This window comes from Notamacropus eugenii, chromosome 6 (genome assembly GCF_028372415.1).
Source record: "Notamacropus eugenii isolate mMacEug1 chromosome 6, mMacEug1.pri_v2, whole genome shotgun sequence".
NCBI lineage: Eukaryota > Metazoa > Chordata > Mammalia > Diprotodontia > Macropodidae > Notamacropus > Notamacropus eugenii.
In genome coordinates, this window is record NC_092877.1 from 149,305,476 (window position 1) to 149,331,510 (window position 26,035).

Sequence of the window (26,035 nt, forward strand, 5' to 3'; positions counted from 1 at the left end):
GTTTTAAGAGTAACCAAGTGCCTTCCCACAAACACGCACCAATATTTGGGACAGGAACAGGAGCTTCTCTTTTTTCAGTCATGAGAAAGTGACTTCCCACAAGGTCAGGTAGGTAGGAAGGGTTAGGGCATGGCATCAGACTCTTAGCCCAGCATTCTTCCTCTCCCCCCACCCCCAATAACTCATTTGGTTCTCACCTAGGAGACAAGCGATTTACTGATGAGTTGATATGCATCAGCATTTTATTTTAATAAATGCTTAATAAATATTCATGACTAATTTAAACTATGCATAATGCCTTTGAATACATAAAATATAATTTTTATGGGCTCCCAGAAAGTTTGAAGGAAAAGCAAAATGCGGGGACAGGATCTTTCTGTATTCTCCTTCCAAAAATTGCTAATTCTCTTTTGTTTATCCATTTTATTTTCAACAGTAATTTGATTCCTGACTCATTAAGGAGATATTTTTAGCTGTCCATGTTCTTTAAAATATACCATTTTTACTTCAAGGTTTTTATGGTTGTCTACAAAGGAAAACACTTTATTTTGCTTAATGGTGCGTACTGACTAAAGAATGTTGTTATACCAATTGAATTTAGTAGTTGTTAAGTATCTTCTTAGCAACCCAAATTAAATTTCCTTCAAAATTGGTCTGCTTGAAAAAAAAAATAAACAGCTCTCTATATTGGCCTCTTGATTAGATTTTCCCCTCAGCTTTTTGGTTGCTCTCCTTCATCAGTTTCCAGACAGAAATCAGATTTTATATTTCTCTGGCAGTAAATGGGCCCCACTAATGTTTTATTGGTTTATTGCATAAATATTACCTTTGTTTTGGAGTTTTTGATTTGTTCCAGAAATCATTTACTTTAGCGGTGATTGTGGGCTGATGAATGTTGGCTGTAATCTATTTATTTGCTAAATGAAGAAATAGCTTCTGTAAGAAAATGTGGGTAAATTACATACAATCCTATCTCATTTTTATTACTCAAATGAGGGAAGCTTTATTTATACATAAGATAAATGAATTACATCTTAAATTATTTTTCTCTCTCATCTTGCAGTCTCACAGCATTTTCTTGCAGAAGAGTTTAAAAATAAAAAGATAGAACTCCTATTATTTTCTCCTCAAATGCACTCTGATTGAGAAAGTGTGGGTAATTTAAAGATCAAGTCTCCATTCCCTGGTAATTGGTTTTCACTTTTTATTTTATTTTTTTAAAAGAAAGAGAAGCCACGTAACGGGATTCATTAAGGACAGAAGAACCATATGTTTTGGAATAAGTTTCAAAATTGAAATCATATAGTTTAGATTAGTTCTTTTAATGATACTGCAAAGATTACTTAAAAAAGATGTTGGCACAGGGCTCTTGCATGCAAGAGATGTTTTAAAAGGAATAATGCAGACTCTCGTGCATCATTGATAGTGATCTCTGCTTAGGTGTGGTATTCTGTTCTGCAAAACTGTGTTTCTAAATGAATTACTCCTGCCACCTTCATCTCCCCATGATAAAGATCTGTCCCAGAATGCAGTTTCAGGAGACCATTTTTTTTGTTACTAATGCCTTCTCCTAGCGATGTAAGATTAATCATATACCTGGATATTATACTCATATACATACATACATACATACATAATCAAGAGATTACCAGACTTGGAATTAGGAAAGTCCTGGGTTCAAGTCCTGGCCCTAACTCTACTTGTGTGATTCTGGGCAAATCTTATAATCAATTCCTTTTCTGAAAGATAAAGGTAATAATACTTGTACTGTTGTTGACTCCTGCTTTCCATAGTCTAAATTTCAGTTTAAGAAACATGTGTTAAGTACCCACTATATGCAAAGCATTATGCTAGGTGGTAGAGATGTAAAGACAAGAAAGAAATAGTTCCTACCCTTGAGGAGCTTGCAATCTACCAGGAACATAATATTTTATTATTTAGATCTAGAAAAGACTCCAGGTATCATTTAGGCCAATCCACTTATTTTACAAATGAGGAAATGAAAGGCTACAATGAGTCAGTTAGTCCATACACATTCATTAATTGGATGGCAGGCACTCTGCTAAGCACTGGGGATACAAAGAAGGCAAAAACAACCCCACATCCTAATAGTGGAGAAAGTAACTTAAATGACTAGTTAAACACAAAATATGTACAGAGTGAGTGGAAGGTAACCTTAGTTAACTGATTTACCCAAGCTCATAGTTGCTTTTTCGTTGTAAGCATGCTTTGTCTTTCCTGTCTACTTCTGACCTGACTGCTCTTGATTCTCTAGCTCTTTCTACCTCTGCCCCAGCTGCTTGGTCCAGCTGGTGACGCCCTCACCCTTGTAGCTCCCTTCTCCAATTGCTCAGTGCTTTCCCCGCACCTCCATTGATGAAGTATCCCAGCCACCGTTTTCACTTCTAACCTTGCTCCACTCCAGGCTCTCTGAACTTTTACATCTTGTCTCTACCAGATACCTTCTCTACTCCCCACTACCATTCATTTTTCTATTCCCTTATTATATGTTGCCTTTAGAATGTAAGGTCCTTGAAAGAAGAGACTCTCTCCCCCTGCCACCCCCCACATATTTGTATTTTAATGCTTAAGGCAGTGCCTGAAACATGGCTGCATGCTTCATAAATGTTCTGTCATCCATCCATCCATCCACCTTTTATCTGTTTGCCTACTTGGTAAGGTGATGAGCTCCTTGAAGTCAGGGAACATGTTCTATTTCTCCACAGTGCCTAGGAAGGAAGTGTTGTATGTAAAGAATCTGTGCAAATATCTGAATCAATGAATAAAGCCTAATATTCCATGATGGAATCCTGTGTTATTTTCTTTCTCCCACATTGTTTTCAGACAGGAACCTCCCTCATGGTAAGATAAGCTCTCCAGTGTGAGGCATTGGATCTATTTTAAATTCTTGGGTCTTCTTGGTAGGACAACCCCCAAATCATCAAAGCCAGTGAAGCTTAGCAGCTTTACCCACAGGAATATTCCCTAAGACTTGCTTAATCATGGTGGCAAGCTAAATGAATCAGAACAAGAGAAGGAAAACAAAATCAGATGAGTGGAAGGGAAAAGAGAGGGAGTCTCCTACCAACGAGCAGCCAGTACAGCCAACAGATACAGATGAGACACGGGAGAGCAAAGCTGATAAAAAGACTGAAGGTTGAAAGACCTTGTTGATGTTGTACAAAAAGAGTAGCTAAGGAGCTTTGGATAGCTGGAGAGCTGAGTAATGATCTCGATAAGCAGCAAATTAACATGCAAGGAGCTCTCCAGCTTTAACGCCATCATGCTGATAAATGGTCCCGGTTCTTGTGATAAAAATGCCTTGTAAACCTTCAAATGCGATGTAAATGAGGAAGTGTTTTTATGGGATGCTAACATTAGAGGAACCCTGAGGAAGCCATGGAACAAATGATTCATTGATTTAGTTTGAAGATATATAGATACATAAAGCTGCTCAAACATATTGCAAAATATCCTGGAGCTAGTATCAGAAAATGTCCTCAAACATTTTTAAAATTCCTGATCAATCAGTCAATCAGCAGTATTTATGAAGTACCTTTTCTGACCCGGACATGGTGCTAAGTGCTAAGGATATAAATACTAAAAAATGAAACAATCTGGAGTCTCAAAGAGCTTACACTCTATAATGTGAGACTAGCACAAGAAGTAATTAAGGCAAATTAGTCACAGCAGTAATTTCTTTTGTGCTAAAAGATTACAGGTATTAAAATTTTGCATTCTCTATGTTTTGCTGCCCTGGGATAAAGCTCTGGTTTTCCCACTCTAGGTAAATTTCTACATAAATATCATCCTATTTCTCTAATCTATTCTTTTTCTCCTACTAGAGCCTTAAAATATCCGATTTTTTGGTGTGGCAATCTCATTTTTGCTAATATAATGCTGAGAAACAGTGCTGGGGCAAGAAAAGTACCATCTGTACTGAACATTGTGCAGAATTTTAAGGCTTGAATGTTTTTCTTTATCAAGAGCTAGCAGTTTTTCTAAATAACTTTCTTTCCCATACTTGGAGTCTATGTGGAGATGTGATTCTACTAGAAAAAAAACACCCAGATAAAACCCAAACCCCAAACTTAACAATTGAGTCTTGCTTTTCTAGTGACAAGATCTTTCTTCCCTAGGTTGCCCATCCTCTGATTCGTAACCAGCTTGTCAACTACATTTACAATGGGTTCTTAGTACCAGTGTTGGCTCCTGCTCTCCATAAGGTCAGTTATTTGTTATTGGTATTTAGTAATAAATTGTAGTAATGATTGGTAAGGAACACAAATTGCCTCTGATCTATAATTGGTATAAATTGAAATTGATTTGTACAAAGAAGATGGAAACCCTTGTGATAGCTTTAACTTCCTCTTTCCCTTTACCATTTCTGCATTTTATTTGACTGGTTTCAAATGTAACACATATCTTTACAGGTACTAGACCTAGCCTGTGCCATAGAACACATTAAAATCTACATCACTGGGAAGATCATATTAGATATTTCAGTCAATCAAGTATTCAGTGGACAAGCATTTATTAAGCCCCTACTGGGTGCCAAGAACTATTCTTCCTGTCTGGTGATGGGACAGATTCCTGGCCTTCATTAGACTCTCAATCTCATCATCTTGCAAGAGCACATCAACCCTAAAACCTCTCCAGAAACCCCTGCCCCTGTGGCCTCTCCCTGGGTACAAAGTGTGGAGAGCTCCTCATAGATGCCCATTTAAGGGGAGTGTTCAGGGGAATCATCTCTTCATTTCCCACTCAGCTGTACTCCTGTGGGCTTCATCTTGTCCCATATGTTGCCTTTTCAGCTTCTTTTATATGATATCTTCTCATATTAGATTGTGATCTCCTTGAGGGCAGGGACAGTGTTTTTCTTTGCATCCTTAGTGCTTAGCATAGGGCCTGACAAATAGTCTTGAGAAGTTAATAAACATTTCTTGACTGACTGGCTAAATGCTGGAGACACAAAAGCAAAAAATGAGACCATCCCTTCAGGGAGTTTGCTAAAGGGGGATAACATGTATCATATAAATCAAGTCTTCTTTTACAGATGAGGAAACTGAGACCTGGATTGACCCAAGGTCATGCAGGTGAAAAGTTAGTTTAAAAGTTTAACGGAAAGTTTGGAATTAAACTCAGATCCCATGACTCTAGTAAATGTCTGTTAATAGTTTAAAAAGTCTTAGAGGTAGAGTGAGAAAATAGAATGAACAGGATAGTGAATAAATTCACTGGGTGAGCCAGGAAGGGGCAAGAGAAGAAGTACTGAAATATATAGGGGCCTTCTGGATGCAGGTTTGGAAATAGAGGGTAAATATTCTGTCTGGTTTTGTACTTTTCATGTCTTGGGAAATCATTATAATATCCTATGTAAGACAGTAGTGGTCTAGTCATTGCAGTGGGCAGAAAAGACAGCTTTAGCAGTGGTTTTGAGGATTTGCCAGACGGAACTGGTAGTGGCCAGCTTTGCCACTAACTAGCTTTGTGACCTTTGACAGGTCACTTATCCCCACTGGGTTTTAGTTTCCTCATCTTTAATATGAAGGGGTTGGATTCCAGATAATCCCTAAGTTGTCTTCTTAGGCCCAACATTCCAGAATTATCACATCTGTGAAGAGGAAGGTTGCTTTGGTTACCATTAAATGCATACGACCAAGACCAGGCATTTGTTGTTACGGTTTGTACTTTTTTGTTTGGGGATCCACAAGGGGATGATACAGAGGAACAGGGGTGCCTGTAGATAATGGAAAAGGAGAAATCAAAGAGAAATGAAATAAATAGGAAAATAATCATTCACAATCCATAACAGTAATAGCTATGACCTTAAGTGGGACCCCATGCCTGCCCCGCCCTCTATGTTGCTTTGCCAAGAGAACTTGTTTTTGTTTTACTCAATAAATAATTTCAGATAAATATGTCAGAGAGAAACACCCCAAACCCTCCAGAGAAATTGATTTTTTCCATCTCCTCAGGACTAAGGCTGTGCTTGAAATAGATACATGACTGAAATCATTTTGGCCATTTCTTTAAATGTGTGTGACCTGGGCTGGCCTAAACCATTGTGGGGCTGCTTGTCTTCCAAACAGGCACATACATATTTATGATTTGTTTCGATGCTAGCACAGCAATTCTTGGCTTATTGATTTAGGGAGATGGGTGGACGTTTTGTTTATTTGTTTATTTTTGTGAGCAATGAAAAGGAAAACGTTTTGGGAAATTAAGAGCCAACATTGCTCCTGGGAGCAACACATTTGCTGTGTGCCAGTCACTGGATATGGAGATGTAACCTGCCCTTCCTCCTACTTGGTGCGCCTTTTTAGATAGCTCAGGTTCTAGGTACTTTGTGGCTCAGAAACTTTTCAAACCAAGGTTTATGAACCCTCATCATCAATGTGCTTTACCTTTACCAGTAAGCTAAATAACATGCCATTTTTTAAATTATTAATATTATAATATATAACATAATATAATATATAATACAATATAATATAGCATATATTATACTATAATATAATTTAATATATATTATAACAATATATATTTATTTTTAGTTTTCAACCTTCACTTTTATAAGATTTTGAGTTCTAAATCCCTGCCAAGACGGCAGCAATTTGATATAGACTATACATGTGTAATTACGTTAAACATATTTCCACATGAGTCATGTTGTGAAAGAAGAATCAGAGCAAAAGAGAAGAACCATGAGGAAAATAAAGAGAAATCCTAAATGCACGATCTACTTTCAGACTCCATAGTTCTTTCTCTGGATATGGATGGCATTTCCCATCAAGTCACTAGAATTGTCTTAGAACGTTGCGTTGCTGAGAAGAGCCAAGGCTAACAATGTAGGTCATTGAATAACATTGCTGTTGTATGCAGTGTTCTCCTGGTTCTGCTCACTTCACTCAGAATCAGTGTGTGTAAGGCTTTCCAGGTTTTTCTGAAATCTGCCTCCTCACCATTTCTTATGGAATAGTAGTATTCCATTGCATTCTTAAGCCACAACTTGTTCAGCTATTCCACAATTGATGGATATCCCCTCAATTTCTAATTCTTTGACACTACAAAAAGAGCTGCTATATTTTTGTGCAAATATTTTGTGATCTCTTTGGGATACAGACCTAGTTAATAGTGGTATTGCTGGATCAAAGGATATGCACAGTTTTATAGCCCTCTGGGCATAGTTTCAAATTGCTCTCCAGAATGGTTGAATCAGTTCACAACTCTACCAACAATGCATTAGTATAACATCCCTTCCTTAATGAAGGCATTTTATTTAAATGGAAATATTCATTAAATAATAATATTTTCTCCATAAAGCATGAGGTCATTGCCCATGAAAACACATACACTCAATGAGAAGGGTGAACTTTATGCCTATTATGTGTGGGATATCCCCACGTAGGAAGCAGACTAAGATCCATACCAACAAGTCATGCTGTTAGTGCTAAAAGATCGCCACTGTCTTCAGCTGATGTGTGCTATCTTCTAGACCTGCTCCGTAACAGGTCCTTCTTTCATTCTTCTCATATATGTTGTTCTTTGTGCTCCCTGGTCATCCAGGACAGTTATTTTTCAGGGTCATCTCATCCCCTGTGGATGCTAGTGGTTGCAGATCTTTCACCAGCTCTACCGACCACTGGAGGTGCTGTGGTTAATAGACTTTTCCCAGAAGGAAAGGCAGTAACAGAAGAGAGGCTGTAGCTCTTTGAGTTGTTCTGTCTGCCTGGCTTTTCAGCTACCTTCTGTGCCTCAGCTGTAATCCATAATTTCTCAGTTCAAATGGAACACAACTTATGGTCACAAACTCATTTTAGTTCTTTGGTTATATACTCTCCTGTTTGAGGCTCCCCAGGACTCCGCTTCCTTCAACAGAAAAGGGAATGAGAAACTCTGTGATAAAGAAGTTGTTTTGACCTCTTCCCAGGAACCCCTCTGTTCAACATACAAGGTAATAGTTTTGCTGGCTGGAGAATTTGGAAAGGCTACGGAGTTTTGTCCTACTTTCCCCAGCAACATGTGACAGCTTGTTTTTTCTCAGTGCCCTCTGTGAGATAACTGGTAGCCCACTAGATAGCAACTTTTCAGGATCTACCTCAACTGTGGTGGTTTGGCAGCTATAGAATTATTATAGTTGTACGCTCTATTCAGCTCGGGCCTGAGGATTCGGAGATAGGACGTTCGCTGAGGTAGTGATTGTTACCAGTTTTATAATTAGCAAATATAATTATATAATACATTATATAAATAGTGCTAAATAAAGTATATGAATATAATTAGTAAATTTGTAAATATGATTAGTAAATTAGTAACCACATGCTGTATGATAGGAGCATACCTCTTGAGAGGTGTGGACCTTAGTGGTGACCTAATCCAGTTCCTCTTGTTTTACAGATGAGGAAACTGATTTTTGCAAACACATAAGTGACTTCCTTCAAGTGTGTATGGCTACTTATTTAGATACAGTGAGACTATGACAGAATCCCTTACATCAACAGACAGATGATCTTTTGTCTGTACACAGACACATGAATAGGTGAGGAAGTCTTGTTACACGTCCTAAACTTAAGTTTTAGAGACCAATAAGGCTGGATGCCTTTGGCCACATAATGAGAAGCCAGGTCTCACTGGAAAAGACCTTGATGTTGGAAAAGATTGAAGGCAAATGGAAAGAGGAATGGTAGAGGGTGAGATGGATAGATGGTGTCATGGAAACAATAAACATGAACTTGGACAGACTTTGAGAGATAGTGGAGGATAGAAGGGCCTGGTGTGCCATGGTTGATAGTGTCACAAGGAATTGGACATGATTGAACAACTGAAGAGCAGCAAGACTAGATACATTCTAGAAAGATCATTTCTCCTCTGTGTCTTTGGACATGTCTGGAAGGTCCTCATTCCATCCTTACCTCTGATTTTTGGCAACCTTAGCTTCCTTTAAAGCTAAGCTTTTACAGGAAGCCTTTACCAATCCTCCTAGGAATGAGTACTTTTTCTCCCCTGAAATTATCTTATGTTTACTCATCTACATCCAAGATGTATACCTCCAATAAGATGTAAGCTCCTTGAAGTCAGATACTATAGCTCGATCCTCACTTAGTGGTTATAATGAATCCTAGAAAGTAGATACATTATTGAATTTATACCACATATTTCCATTGGTCTGGAACCAGTGACCACATTTTATATAATTATAACTTCGAGTAGTATGAATTTGAAAACATACAACCACCTGATGGGATTCATTGTCCTCCCTAATTGGGACCGGGTTGTGTTTCATTTTTGTCTTTCTATCCCAAGCTGCTATCAGAGTGTCTGCCCTGTACTTCAGAAATGATCCTTGAGTTCAATTCATTTGTATTTAGAGTAATTTGTTTTCACTTTTAGGCAAGAAAGAATACTGGGTTTGGAGTTATACAACCTGAGTCTGAATCTGCATTTTTTTCATTTATACCTGTGTGATGTTGGGCAGTTATTATATATATTATAACCTCTGTACCCTTCCGTTTGCGCTAGGTGACACAGTGGATAAAGCACTGGGCTTGGAATCAGAAGACTCATCTTCTTGAGTTCAAATACAACATCAGACATTTAGTAGTTGACCCTGGGAAAGTCACTTAACCAGTTTGCCTCAGTTTCCTCATCTGCAAATGAGCTGGAGAAAGAAATGGCAAACCACTCCAGTGTTTTTCCCAAGAAAACTCAAAATAGGGTCACAAAGAGTTAAACACGACCGAAATGACTCAACAACAATAAAAATGACTCCATTTTTTCCTTTGTAAAATGAATCCATTAAAGGGACTCTAATCTATAATCTTGTAAACAATCTTTATAAGATACTAATAGTTACCAATTATGTAGTGCCCTAAGGTTTATAAAATGCTTTATATATGTTATCTTGTTAGATCCTCACAAAGGCCTTGTGAGATAAGTGCTGTTATTATTTTCATTTTACAGCTGAGGAAACTGAGTCTGGAAGAGGTTAATCAACTTGCCTAGACACACCTAGTAAGTGTCTGAGGCAGAATTTGCGCTCAAGTGTTCCTGATTCCGAGTTCCTTAGTCTACTCTCTCTGTCTCCTACTTACCTATAAGATGAAGTACCATCTTATCTTTAAAAAATCTTAAATGATTCCACAGACTTCTTTATTATCCCAGTCCCAGAGGGAACAATCTTCACCGTCAGGAATTTTTTAAAAGTTCTTTGACAAATTTTGCCCGACCTCCTCATTTCTGCAGTTTAAGAACGTTTGTGGCTGTTGGATCCTCAGTGGAGAGAGACCATCTGGTCGTCAGCTTTTTTGGTAAAAGCCCTTCCATCTACTTAACAGCAATAGGAGAGCTCCCATGTACTTAGGGCTTTATAAAGCACTAAACAACCCTGTGAAGACTGGCAGGAAGTCCCTCTTCAGTCTTGATATTTGGAGGTCAATTAATCTCCACTTCTTTCACTTACCCCCTTAGTCTTTGTTGTCACCCCTTTCATCATCTTGGTTTCTCTCCTGAGATTCTCTTTTGTATAAAACTACCCAGACTCCTATGGGGTGGGATCCACTCTGAGAGGCTTATTCTGAATCCCTGTATTCTCTAGTCCTATTTATAAATATCAGTGTTACGCATGGATTAAAAAAATGTATTTAATTGCTATTCTTCATGCTTAGTGGATTGTGGTCAGCATTATTCTCTGAGTCTCTTGGATTGTCCCCCTTAATGCCTTTACAAAGCCTTTCATAGGATCATAGGACTTAACACTGAAAGGGACCTTAAGAGCAGCATTTACTTAGAACCTACTATGTTCCAGGCACTGTGCTAAGTTGTTTACAAATATTATCTCATTTGATCCTCACAACAGCCCTTGGAGGTATGTGCTATTATTACCATCGTTTTACAGATGAAGAAACTGAGGCAGACAGGTTAAATAACCAGCCCAAGGTCTTATAGCTAGTAATCATTTGTGGCTGAAATTGAACTTGGGTCTTCCTGATACCAGGTCTAGCACTCTATCCACTGCACTCTCATTTTATAAGTTTGGGAGGAAGCTTAGCAAAGTTTAGGTAATTTGCCCAAGGTCACAGAACCATAACATCTCCAGGTTGGAAGGACTGCATAGGTAGGTCATCTAATCATATCCGTCTTTGAACAAGGATCCTCTCTGCATCCAACCTGACAGATGGCCAACCCAGCTTTTAACTGAGCAGCTCGACTGAGAAGGGTCCTCACTCCCTGCTGCTGCGGTTCTTATCCCAACCACTGAGTCTGAGTTGAGTAGTCAATCAAGTCCATGCTCCATAAAGAATCCTTTCTACCATCCTCCTGATAAGGCGTCATCCAACTTTGATTAAAGACTCTAAGAAAGGAGAGCCCACTATTTCTATAGTCTGACAATTTCACTTTTGAATGGCAGCTAGGTGGCACAATAGATAGAGTTCTGGGTCTAGAGTCAAGTAGACTCATCTTCCTGAGATCAAATCCAGCCTCAGATACTTATTAGCTGAGTGACGCTAAGCAAGTCATTTAACCCTGTTTGCCTCAGTTTCCTCATCTGTAAAATAATCTGGAGAAGAAAATGGCAAACCACTCTAGTATCTTTGCCAAGAAAACCTCAAGGAGAGTCATGAATAATCAGACACGATTGAACAACAACAGTTGTTAGGGACTTTCCCCAAAAAAGTATCAAATATCAATTTTGTTCCTTGTGACATCTCTCCATTGCTCCTATTTATGTTCTTTGGGGCCAAGTAAAGCAAGTCCATTCCCTCTACCCTGTCACAGCCCTTCAGATACTTGAAGACAGCTCTTATGTTTCCCCTGTGTCTTCTTTTATGAGACTTACACTTTATTGTTTCCTTAAACTACTCCTCTTTTGCTGTGATATCAAGGCCTTGGACCTTCCTGGTTCCCCTCTTTAGGATATTCTCCAACTCAGAACTGAATATTGGAGATATGGTCTGACCATGGAATAACACAGAGAGACTATCCCCTCCCTGTTCCTGGGTAGTATACTCCTCCTACTGTAGCTTTTCCCTCTTCTTTGAGAAATTTTTGCTTATTTTTTTCCCTAATTACATGAAAATTTTAAAATGTTTGTTAAAAAAATTTTCAAATTATATGTAAAAGCAATTTATAACTTTTGTTTTTTTAAAATTTTGAGTTTCGAATTCTCTTCCCTACTCTCCTTTCCCATTCCTTAAATGGTGGACAATTTGATATAGATTATACATGTGCAGTCATGCAAAATATGTTTCCATATTAGCCCTTCAACACTCATTTAAAAAATTTTGAGTTCCAAATTCTTCTCCACTCTCCCACTCCTCCCCTTGAGAAGGCAAGCAATATATCTATTACACGTATGAAAATATTAACGCAGCTTTATATCACATTAGCTTTCTTGGCTGCTGCTTTGTATTATTAACATAGATTAAAGCTTAAGTTTGCCAGAAAACCCCAGATCTTTTTTCATACAAAGTACTGTCTGTCTAAACTTTCACCATCTTGTATTAGTGATGTTGATTTTTTGAATCTAAGTATAAAAGTTTATATTTGTCTCTATTAAATTTCATCGTATTAGATCTGACCATTCTAGTTCGTCAAAACCTTTTTGAATCAGTCAGTCAGTAAACATTTGTTAAGCATCTACTATGTTCGAGGAATAGTGCTAAGTGTCAGGGATACAAGAAAGGCAAAACCCAGTTCCTGCTCTCAAGGAGCTTATAGTCCACATGGCAAACAACTGTGTACAAACAATCTATATACAGGTTTAAATGAAGTTAATCAACATAGGGAATTCACTAGAATTAAGGGCTACCAGGAGATGCTTCCTAAAGAAGGCGAAATTTTTTTCTGGGAGTTGGAGGAAGCCTGGAGGCAGAGATGGAGGGAGAGAACTTCAGGCAAGGAGGGGATAGCCAGTAAAAATGCCTGGTGTTTGGTAATAGTGTATTTTGTTCAAGGAACAGAAGGGAAAGAAATGTCACTGGATCACAGATTACATGATAGAGGTGTAGCTTGTAAGAAGATTGGGAAAAGTAAGGGTGGGTAGGTCATGAAGTATTTTAAATGCCAGAGCATTTTGTATTTGATTCTGGAAGTGGTAGGGAACCATTGGAGTTTGTTGAGTAGGAGGATGACATGGTGAGATCTTGACTTTCACAACTGTGTCCTCACTATAATCCTAGGATTAGATAGCCCTCCCAGTTTGGCCATTGTTGCATTATCTGGCATCAAATCCAGTATTCTTTCATCCACACTAACTATCTGTTGCTACTCATTTTTTTACCTTGTTTTTTGTCTGCTCTGTTACTCCATCTTGAGAAATCTCATCCTTGTGGGATCTTGTCCTGCTTATTTCTGTCTACCTTATTTTAAAATTTTAGTTAATTAATTCGTTTTCAGTTTTCAACAATCACTTCCATAAGTCTTAAATTTTCTCCCCTTCCCTCACCAAGAAGGCATGCAATCTTATATGGGTTCTACACATATATTTTTATTAAACACATTTTCACATTAGTCATGTTGCATAGAAGAATTAAAATATATGGGAGAAACCATGAGAAAAAAAACAAAACATAACATAACACAAGAGAAAATGGTCTGCTTCATTCTGTGTTCCAATTCCATAATTCTTTCTCTGGATGTGGATGGCATTTTGCCTCGAGTCCTTTGGGAATATTTTAGGTCCTTGCATTGCTGTGAAGGGCTAAGTCTACCAGAAAAATTCCTCACTCACTGTGGCTGTTACTGTGTATAATGTTCTCCTGGTTCTGCTCCTTTCACTCAGCATCAGTTCATATAAGTCCTTCCAGGCCTCTCTGAAGTCTTTCTGTTCATCATTTCTTATAGCACAATAGTATTCTGTTACATTCACATACCACAACTTGTACAGCCATTCCCCAATTGATGGGCATCCCCTCCATTTCCAGTTCTTGGCCACCACAGAGAGCTGCTATAAATATTTTTGTACATGAGGTACCACATCACACCTATCAGATTGGCCAACATGACAGAACAGGAAGATGATAAATGTTGGAGAAGATGTGGGAGAGTTGAAACACTAATTTGTTGTTGGTAGAGCTGTGAGTTGATCCAACCATTCTGGAGAGTAGTTTGGAACTATGCCCTAAGGGCTACAAAAATGTGCATACCCTTTGACCCAGCAATATTGCTTCTAGGACTGTGTCCCCAAGAGATCATAAGAATGGGAAAGGGTCCCACATGTACAAAAATATTTCTGTCTACTTTTGCAGCAGGCCCAAGGACACTTTGAATTTCTTTTCTTTTCATTCTGCTGACCATGAACCTATATCCTCCTGCCTGGTTGGTCCCTTAGTAGGTTACACACATTTTTTTTCTTTTAGCCAGGACTTGTGATCTCAAACATGTCAGGAATGCAGAACCAGATTAAGATGTCATTGAGAAATATTTAACAAAATAAATAAAAATATAGTAGAACACAGATAATGTTAATATGTGGTTTTCTAGGTCAATATGCAGCAAACAGGGTTCCTTACATATGGAATATATATAATTTTATATATTATTATATTATATAGAGTATTATATGCTATTATTTTATTATATATTGTATCTCATATATACATTTATTTATTTGAATATAACACCACTGGTATAGGAAATTTTTATTTGAATGTAATACCACTGGTATAGAAAATTCCCAGTGTGGAAATAGCATCTGTTTTTGCAGATGTGTAACTCATTTGTGATTTACAGCTTTTTGAGGGCAAGGATTGTCTTTTCTTGAAATTTGCTTGTATTTGTGTACCCAGATCTTGGCATGATGCCTGCATATTGTAGGCATTTACAAAACCCTTGTTGCCTATTGTCTACCTGCCTGTCTTAGAAAATTGTCTCAGGGGTGTGGAAGTAGAACTGAGAGGTATGATAACTTGTCAGGATCCCACAGCTCGTGTGTGTCAAAGATAGGGCTTCAACCCATGCCTTTCTGACACCAAGACTAGCCCTCTCTCCCTCATGTATGCCCTGGAGAAGTTCAGTCTTATATTATCTAAACTGTTGATGTCCTTATATGGCCTCTTCATAAGTATGCTTAGCCTTGGGGACTCTTCTGTGACTTATATACCTGTATTGGGTTTGATGTTAATGAATGCATGAATGATCTGGTACTGTCCATAGCTTGCTTCATGTGTTTCCCTTTGACTATTGCCAGTGATCCATAGGCAGAGAAGCAGAAATTTAATTGGGAAACCAGGCTTGGCTGGAATGGGTGTGGCATGGTTCAGATGATCATTCATTCAGTCTCCTCATTCATGCCGGACTCAGCAGATGGATTCCTACAAGGTACTGCTTATGCAGAGAAGCAGATGTAATGATCACTGGAGCTGGCCAGTAATCACAGTTGAGTGAAGTAATTGAAAGGCCCAATCCTGTCGTGGGCCTGAAGCAATGTACTGGGAAGTGGAAGTAGCGCTGCTAAGACTCAGATTGAAAAGTCATATTTAAACAGACCAATTCTCAGACAGACAAATTAATAATTTCTGTTTTCAGTGAGAGCTAGTTATTAAATAGACCCAGAGGGGTCTAGTAAGATGTACAAAACACTCAAGTTTAGGAACATTGACTTTATTAATTGGAAGCTAAAAGATAGCGATGTCCTTCATGTTTTGCAATTAGTACATAAATTGAAATTTTCCATCTTCTATCCTCATCCCCCTCCTCCATCCACCCTGTAAGCTTCCGGAAGACCGGTGTGGAGCACAACCCCCTGACTGTGGGACTCTTCAGGTGGATTCCTTAGGAGAGCTTTTAGACACCATCATGTGCTTTGTTGTTAAGTCACATCCTCTTAGTGACACCATTTGGTTGTTTTTTTGTTTTGTTTTGTTTTTTTCCTCAAAGATGCTGGAGTGGTTTGACATTTCTTTCTGTAGTTCATTTTCCAGATGAGAAAACTGAGGCAGACGTAGGTTAGTAACTTGCCCAGGGTTACACATCTAGTAAGTGTCTGAGGCTAGATTTGAACTTATCAACCTGAGCCTACCTGGTTCCAAGTCCAGTGCTCTATCCACTGTGCCACCTAGCTGCCTTTGCTGTCCCTTAATATACATTTAAAAGTGGCTAAATAAACCAGTCTAGGAATTAGTTACATTGTTTTGGATATTTCTTTTCTTATTGGCAAGTTCTTTGAGTGTACTATGATCAAGTTAAGTTATTCATAGTTTTCCTAAGTTTTCCCTCTTTAGCACAGTATCATATGAACATAAGGCCTGTCATTTGGCCTCCCTGATGTTCTACACATATGGTTTTCCATGAACTTTATTCCTGGAATTGCTCCCTCACCTTCACCTCTTAGAATTCATGGCCTCCTTCAAGATCAGCACCACTGCCTTTGTTGATTGCACCAGTTACTACTGCCCTCATTCCCTGAAATTCCTTTGTGTTTTTCATTTACTGATCATGCCATGGCATGAGTGTAGCGAGGATGAGACTCCCCCTTACCTTCCCTCCCATGTGTGGCAGGGCTTTTGCTAACAGAGCTTTAGAAATTCTTGTGCACATGTGAGATGCAGTGTGTGAGCATGCATCTCTCTGGGCTCTTGGGAGCTAATATAGCAAGCCTCCTGACCTTTCACCTGTTCACTGACTCCATTACATTAGTCTCACATATTGGGTTCAGAATCAATAAAGGGATATTTTCTGAGGTTTCCTTATAAATTAATAGAAATGCAAAAATCCCTTTAATTAATTAGTTCCAAGCCTCTGCTTTGGGATAAACCTATTTCACCATATGCTGTCTTTGGGGAGTAAAGCCTAATATTATTGGCTTGGATAAACATCAGTCTTACTAATTATATAATTATTAACAAAAACAGATAATGTAAAAATATATATTTTTGTACTTTGATATATTTTCAAATATAAATATTTGACACATATATGTACATTGTATATACATTTATATATTTCATATATATGGAATATTTTAAATAGGTGGTATTTTTTAAGCCTGTCCTATGCGTGTACATACATATATAACATATATGTAATAATATGTGCTATCTCAGATATGAGAAAAGCCACAATTACTCACCTCTAACCATTAGCATCCACTACTCACTCCTCTACAGGTACTAAAACCATGATCCAGCCCTTCAGTTTTCTCAGGATGGCAGGCAAAGTATCTTAGCAGTTCTCCTCAGGACGTCTGAGCCATGGGATGTCTGCTGTGGCAGTTTGTTAAGTTGCCAACGCTGCATTCCTTCTCTCCTGAAGATACAGTGACAATATTCAAGGTGTCAGTGAGAGAGGCTTTTAAAACTGAATCTGTGTATGTCTCTCACCTCCTTTACAATAAGCTCTTTGAGGGGAAGAGGAACTGTAGCTTTTTTTGCCTGTTTTTTGTTTTTTTTTTTCACCCAGTGCCTGGTACATACATAATACGCTTACTAAATGCTTGTCAAATTTAATTGAGTTGAAAATTTTAGTGGAGGCAGCCAGGATAATGTGCTGAGCTTGAAGTCAAGAAGACACCTGGGTTCATGTCTCACTTATGATACTGCCTTGGGTGACCCTGGGCAAATCATTTCACCTTCTAGTGCCTCCAACATCTCTTCTCTGTTCTATTTATGAAGTCATAGTTTGTGTTCCTGCAGTGGTTCTCCAGTCTGTTCAGATTCTAGACTGCAGGCATCTTTGTGTTTGGGCATCATTTGCTCCATTGCATTACTGCTGTTTTCTGCTTTTCTGCTTTGTCACAACGTACCTTGTCCAGATTTTTGAGAGAGAACAGTAAGAATCTAAAAATGTGTTTCTGCTTTAGTTTGAGGAGTCAAAACCTGCTGTTGATGAGAACTGTCTGGAAGGGCTGCCATTGTTTACAACTCTGAAATCATCATCCGCTTTAGCTGTGACACAACTGGCCTTTGATATGTGGACAATCATGCCAGGACTGCAAAGCTCTTTATCATTGCCCACTGAAAAGTGTCTGGTCATTGGTATTCTTGGCCATGAGATACAGCAGGACATTTCTCAGAATGGTTTTGTCCCTCCCTGGTTTTGTCTTGCTCTGAAGAGAAGGAAAAATGAATGATTGAAGTTGGAGTAACCAATTAAAGATCACCAGAGATCATCAGTCCATAATAGTGCTTGAACAGACCTTGCGTATGATCTAGTTTAACACCATCATTTTTCAGATGAAGAAACGGAGGGTCAGGGAGGTCAGCTGACTTGCCCAAAGTCACCAAGAGCAGGTGAAGAACCAGGCTTGGAACCTGAGGCAGATGGGGTGGGGGTGGGGGCACAGTGTGTGAAACACTGAATCTGCTGTCAGGAAGGCTCAAGTTCAAATTTGGCTTCAGGCACTTATTAGCTGTGTGACCCTGGGCAAGCTCCTTCCTCCATTTACTCGGTAACAAATTAGAAAAAAAATCTCCTAGGGGTTGTTGTGAGGATCCAATGAAATAGTAATTGTAAAGAGCTTAGCACAGTGCCTCATAGTAGGCTCTTAAGAAATCTTTTTTTTCCTTGAATTCCAGAACTCTTATGCAAAGTGCAAGACTCTTTCCATAATGTTATAATCACTTATTCTGTGTTCTTAATTGGAGAAATGAATATAAACAACCCTTTGACTGGGTAGAATTTTAGAGTTTAGTCAATTCAACTTCACATTTTACTGATGGACAAATGTAGACCAAGAAAGATTAAACAACTTGGCCCTGGGCAAGTCATTTAATATCTGTCAGCCTCAGTTACCTTATTTGTAAAGGTGAGGGGAGTGGTGCGATGAGAGGATTTATAATCCCTTATGGCTCTAAATTCTGTGATTCTAAAACTCCTTGAGTCCTATGGCTTTCCCAAGGTCACACACACGTTGCACAGCTAGTGGCAGATTTTGAGCTGTAATCCAGGTCTCCCTAGTCTAAGTGATCTTTCCATCAGGTCATGATGACTCTCCCAATAGCACTCTGGGCATGAAGAGCTTCCTTCACTTATTCATGGAGACAGTCTCAGTCCCTCTCCTTCACACACACTCTCTGTCTCTCTGTCTTTCTCTCGCACGTGTGTGCGCACACAATCTTACATCTAGCTGGTATTTGCACCTCAAATTTCAACACAAAACTACTCCTATATGAATTAAAATTGGAATTTAATAGAAAGCTTTGATTTCATCTGTAGAAAACCTATGAGTTAGTGGAAGCTGGACATCATGAAAGTAAGTAATCTCTGAGCTTTCTGTAGATCTTTGTTAGCTCCTCTGCTTAGAAACATTATGAGTAATTGCTGCTTTTGTAGTCTCCTTTGCTTCTTACTTAAATACTTTACGGACACAAGGCTCCGTGGAGAAGAGTAGGAGCATAGTGGTTCTGGAGAGCCAGGTGAAGGTCATGTTCAGGAACTTGGATCTTGGGGTTCATTGTCCCCTCCCTCCAGGAGAAATAGTCATTCCTCATTAGCCATTGGGTTAGTGACCTCATCATCATCTTTCCAAATGGTTTAACTTTCCTAGGAATACAGTCAAGATGATGACAAAGACATTTTTGAGAGTAGGGATTGTTTTAGTTTGATATTTGTATCACTAGCACCTAGCAGAGTATTTGGCACACAGTAGGAATTTTATAGATGATTGCTGGTGGGTTTATGATATCTGATTATTGTAATGCAATAAAATTTCATATTATATTACTATATAATGAGGAGATAATGTGGCATAGTGGATAGAGTACTAGACTTGGAGTCAAGAGGACCTGGCTCCAGATGCTCACTAGCAGCATGACCCTGGACAGGGCATAGGATTGTAGGTTTAGAGCTAGAAGAGACCACTTAGATCATTTAATCAACCTCTTCATTTTACAAATGAGGAAACTGAGGTCTAGAGCAGTTACATTATTTGCTGAAGGAACACAGGTGTAGTAGGTAGCAGACCCAAGTTTTGAACTCAGGTCCTTTGATTTCAAATTAATTACCCTCTCTCTATTGCTACACTTTCCTTTGTTGGCCACAACGAAGAACAGTTCAGATATTGACCTTTCTCCAATTTATTTACATAGATACAAAATGTATTTACACAGTACATGATAATTAGATGGGTAAACTAGCAACGACAGATCTCTCCAGCTCATATTCCATGGAAACAGGAGTTCTACATGGAGATTTATAGAAAAGGTATCAGGTGCATAGAAAATAGAATATTTGGTAAGCTGGCTATGTGGGAGAGAGAGTATACCATACTTTCTTCTTGGGAGAGACTAAGAAACTGTTTCAGAATTCAAACATCAATTACTTAAAGATTCTTAAAATGGTATAAATATTTTTTGTACTTGTGGGACCCTTTCCCATTTTTATGATCTCTTGGGGATACAGTCCTAGAAGCAATATTGCTGGGTCAAAGGGTGTGCACATTTTTGTAGCCCTTAGGGCATAGTTCCAAATGGCTTTCCAGAATGGTTGGATCAGCTCACAGCTCCACCAACAATGAATTAGTGTTCCAACTCTCCCATATCTTCTCAGCATTTATCATCTTTCTGTTTTGTCATGTTAGCCAGTCTGATAGGTGTGATGTGGTACCTCATGTACAAAAGTATTTATAGCAGCTCTCTTTGTAATGGCCCAAAACTGGAAATGGAGGGGATGCTCATCAATTGGGGAATGGCTGAATAAGTTGTGGTATGTGAATGTAATGGAGTACTATTGTGCTATAAGAAGTGATGAACAAGAAGACTTCAGAGAGGCCTGGAAGGACTTCTGTGAACTGATGCCAAGTGAAAGGAGCAGAACCAGGAAGACTTTGAACACAGCAATAACCATAGTGTGTGAGGAATTTTTCTGGTAGACTTAGCCCTTCACAGCAATGCAAGGACCTAAAAAATTCCAATGGATTCTTGAAACAAAATGCCTTCCACATCCAGAGAAAGAACTATGGAATTGGAACGCAGAATGAAGCAGACCATTTTCTCTTGTGTTATGTTATGTTTTGTTTTGTTTTATGGTTCCTCCCATTCATTTTAATTCTTTTATGCAACATGACTAAGGTGAAAATGTATTTAATAGGAATGTATGTGTGGAACCTATATAAGATTGCATGCCGTCTCAGGGAGGGAGGGGGAAGGAAATGGAGGGAAGGGGAAAAATCTAAGATATATGAAAGTGATTGTAGAAAACTGAAAACAAATGAAATAATTTAAAATAAAATAAAGAAGTGCAGCATAAACAAAAAAAAGATTCCTAAAATGGTTTCAGAGGGGTGCATTTCTTCATTTAAATGGATAATGTGACTGGTTTAATGGTTGAAGACTAATTCTGAGAGTAATATAATTATAAAAGTTTTTCTGTAATTAGGAGCAGGCAAGTTTTATAAATGCTATTTCACAGGGATTGGAACTGGACTTAGAATTCATTGGCATTGGGAATTCCCAGATGAGAAATCACTCTCTACAAAGGCAGGTGACCATCTTCTCTGAAACTTACAGTTGCCTGAAACATCAGAGATGTTAAGTTGTTTGCCCAGGGTCACACAGCCAGTATGTATCCTAGGCAGGGTTGATCCTACATCTTCCTGAAGGTTGAGCCTAGATCTTCCAGAGGGTTTGTAAGATAGATAACATTAGCACACAGGAGGGCTGCTAGCACAGGTCCTCTATTGATCTGGTCAGACCGGAGGGACAGGAAGGCAGATTTGGAGGGGCTAATAGTCTACCTTTATCCTAGTCTAGTTTTCTCAAAAGGGTTGCTGATAATGGGAACACCAACTTCTGCAGCATTCCCTAATCATCCTTCTCTCAAGGGCCGGTGTGAAGGGAGCAACTATTCCTATGTCTTGATGGGGTCAATAGAGACAGGCACGGCTTGTATGCCCCTCTAAATCGCCTCAAGTCTCAGTGGGGCCAGTTGAGGCAAACAGATTCCCCCCAAGCCTTGGCCTTGATGGGGGCCGATCGAGGCATGCACAGTATTCCAGCTCGTGCATTCAACCCTAAGGGTTGGGGCAACAGACAAAGAAAGCATCTTGCCAGCAATAACCTCACAAGTTTACCTTATCTCACCATTATATTTCACTGCATATATTTATAATTTTAAGCAGAAATGTTTGTTATTTATCATTATATAATGCTTCACAAGCTTGGTGGAGATGTTTTAAACCATGATTGTGAAGACTCATATCTAACACCTGGGAACAAGAAGGTTGTTATGTCTATGAATCCTGGGAAATAACCTATAAGAAAGAATAGCAAATCCACTTTCCACACACTAAAGTCCACCTTACTTACAAAGTTGAACATAGATCTTCCTGAGGGCTGAACCTAGAGCTTTCTGGCTCCAAAACTGTCTCTGTATCTACTACACCACACTTCTTCTTGCTTTTGTAGGGGTAAATATGAATATTGTTTCATATCAGAGGAAAAGAAGCCAGTGGTGTGGAAATAACACTAGGCTTGTAATCAAATAAACCTGAGTTTGAGGTCTGGCTCTGAGATCTTTGGCAGGTCAGTTCACCTGAGTTTTATTTTCTTCTTCTGTAAGATGAGGAGGTATTCGTGTTTGTATAACCTACATGATCAGAGGTAGGACTACATGGGTTTGAATCCTCTTTGCTACTTGTTAGCTTTGTGACTGAGTGTGCAGTGCAAGCCTCTTCAACCTCAGTGCTCTCCTCTGGAAAATAAGAGTAATAACAGCAGCTAGCTCACGTCTTGTGGTGAGAACCACATGGAATAATCTGTGTAGAGTGCTTCGCAATCCTTACAGCACCGTATGAATGTGAGTTGTCGTTGTACATATTTTCTCCCTTTTCAGATTTTTCTAGAGTACTTTTTCTAGATCTTTCCTTTTACCTGTTCTATCCTACTTTGCTGTATTGTTGTCGTTCAGTCATTTCAGTCATGTCTGACTCTCCACGACTCCCTTTGGAGTTCTCTTGGCAGGGATACTGGAACAGTCTGCCATTTTCTTCACCAGCTCATTTTACAGATGAGAAAACTGAGGCAGACAGGGCTAAGTGACTTGCCTGTTGTCACACAGCTAGTGAGTGTCCGACGCCAGATTTGAACTCAGGAAGATGAGCTTTCCTGACTCCAGGTTTGGTACTCTGTGCACTGTGTCCCCTAGCTGCTCCCCTGCCTTTCTGTACTTACCTATAAATAGAAAAAATTAAGATAGTCCTTAGCTCTCAAGGAGCTCATATCCCAATGCTAAAGACAGGTAAAGAATGAAGGAAATAAACCTTTATTAAACACCTACTCCGCACCAGTTACTGTTAAGCACTTTTATTTTCTCATTTTATCCTCACAACAACCCTGGGAGGTAAGGATTATTATTCCTTTTACATTTGAGGAAACTGAGGCAAGCAGAGGTTAAGAGACTTGCTCAGGGTCACACAGCTAGTAAGTATCTGAGACTGTATTTGAAGTCAGATCTCTCTGATTCTAGACCCAGCACTCTATCTACTGCTTTATCCACTCTAGCTTGGTAGCATGTGGAAGATTTCAGCTGCAAATCACATTGAAAGGTCTCATGGTCCTTAGGGTACAGCAGCAAAGCAGGTATTAATGCCTCTTCTTTGGTGCCATTTTCACTGATAAAATCATTAACTTCTGATGGTGAGCCACTTGACCTTGCCAAGTAGGAATTTAAGTGATAGAGTACCTGTGCTCAAAGTATTCGCAGACTAGGAAGCATACACACATATAAATAAGTGTATAAATCACTCTAATCCAAGACAGAATTTGAAAAATGTTGTGAGATAAAAATAAAATTCTTTGTGGGTTCATGGGACAGGTGGATTATGAAATTTTTAGTTTTCTAAAGGAAAGGGCATGTGTGTTGATTTGGGTTGAAACGAAGAGTGTTGAGATAAAGGATATTGCAAAAACAGAGGCATGGAGATGCACCCACTTGGAATCTCGCTTTTGTCCCAGCCACTCTACTTAAACTGCTTTCTTCTGGGTCTCTAATGTCCTCCATGTTGCCCCCAATTCAATGGCCTTGTCTCAGGCCTCTTCCTTCTTGACCTCTGTAACATTTATCCTACTTGATCACCCCCCTCCTTATGGATGGTCTCTCTTCTTCATCATCTATGACTTTGAACTCTTATGGTTCCTGATGACATGTCATTTTTCCTGATGCTTCCCAATTGGATTTTCTCCTGTAATTATTGATGAAATTCACCGAGCTGTCTCAAATAACTTAAATGTTGTAAACAGTTATGTTAAAAAGCCCATACAAAATTACTTTATAAATGCTTGGGAAACCCAACCATACATTTCTTTCTTTGATGATATAGTTCAGCTTGCCTGTCAGGAGAATTTGGGAATTCCAAATTTTGAAATTCTAGTGGGCCCTTTGGGACATTTTCAAATGCATTTTTCTTTCTGTTTGAAGTTCATTCATGTATTCAACAAACATTTATTGAACTCTTACTGTGTGTGAGATATATTCAGCAAACATTTATTGAATTCTTACTATATGCGAGATATCATACTAACTGCTGTTGATGTTTGGAAGTGGATTATGACCTAGTCTTAGTTCATCTACCTTTGGTCCTGCCCTGGGGACAAACTGTCCTGATGAGGGGAGTGAGTGTAAACTCACACATCCCATTAGATCTTATTGTTCACAGACCAGACGTAGCTTTTCACATCTCCTCCTGTCGACATTTTGGCTGTCTTCTTCCCATCCATTTTGCCTTTATATGTATGGTCCTGGCAGCTAGGTGGAGCAGTGGATAGAGCATCAGTGCAGGAGTCAGGAGGACCTGAGTTCAAATCTCACCTCAGACACTTGACACTCACTAGCTGTGTGACCTTGGGCAAGTCACTTAACCCCAATTACCTCATCCTGATGAATATCTGGTCACTGGATTCAGATGGCTCTGGAGGAGAAGTGAGGCTGGTGACCCTCCCTCACTCAAAACAAAGTCAAGTGCAAGTCATGTCATCATTTCTCTGATGGCATGGTCTTCTTTGGCAACAAAGGACAAACACACATATGTATGGTCCCCTGCTCTCTTTTCTTCCTTTTGGAAAGGATGTGTCAGTCATTAGCCCTTGGGCTCTACTCATTTATCACTTCCCAAACCAAACTTATCCTTCTCTGACAATCAATCTCCTGTAAGCATTGCCTCTCTCCTATAGAATCTATGTTCTTCAAGGACCAAGACTTTCAATTTTTTATTATATCCAAATACTTAGAACAGTTCTTAATACGTAGCAACTGCTTTAATAAATTTATTAAGGAGTTTATGGTTTGGTAGAGATATAAATATACATACAAAAGTAATTTTTCTTGCCAAGGCTTTCTAACATGATTTAAGGGGTCTGCCTAGATATTGAGACATCAAGTAAATGACACAAATTCATAGAATTTTCCATCTGCAATGCTGTGTTGAGAGGCATCAGCTTCTTGGAATACGGAGGGATGACATACATCTTTTATGTTAGTCAGACCACTTCTGGAGTATTGTGTTCAGTTCTGCACCCCTCGTTTTAGGAAGAAAATTGGTAACAGAAAGAAGGTTAATCAGATGGTTGTGTCTGTACCATGTGAGGAATCAGTTGAACAAACTAGGGCTGTTCTGTCTGGAGAAGGAAAGACTTGGGGGAGTGGGAGAGAAGTGTGACAGCTATCCTCAAGTACTTAAAAATGACTGGATTTTATGTTTTTGGCTCCATAGGGCGTATCTAGAATAGTGGGTAGAAGATATAGGTAAAAGTAAATATTGGCTTGATGATAGAAAAAAAAAAATTCCTATGCATCAGAGCTGTCTGAAGAAAGAAAAGGCAGCCTAGAGAGAAGAGACTGATTAGTGGTTTGTTTGTTTGTTTTAAAATGAGAGGAAGAAGTCTCTGTAATCCTTTACACGTTACTTACCACGTGCTTATGAATTGATTGATGGATTGCCCTAGCAGATAGTGCATTCAGGTCTCCATCAAACTTGTCCTATGTGTGCTTAGGAGGGATTCTTTTTTGTATGACTTGAACTAAGTAATCTCTGAGTGCCCTTTTCAACTGAAAAATTGTGTGATTACATAATTAGAAGTGACTTAGTTTAACCATTTCCCTT

At 38.9% G+C, this 26,035-nt stretch overlaps 1 protein-coding gene across 10 annotated transcripts in view; it reads left to right on the top strand.

The window, feature by feature from the left end:
• The window catches only part of FHIP1A (FHF complex subunit HOOK interacting protein 1A), a 368,975-nt gene that overhangs the window by 246,582 nt on the left and 96,358 nt on the right, over positions 1-26,035 (top strand). For all 10 annotated transcript variants that reach the window (XM_072621249.1, XM_072621248.1, XM_072621251.1 and 7 more), the window contains one exon: positions 4,140-4,226. In XM_072621249.1, coding sequence (XP_072477350.1) covers positions 4,140-4,226 — 87 coding nt within the window. The remainder of the gene's footprint in view (positions 1-4,139; positions 4,227-26,035) is intronic.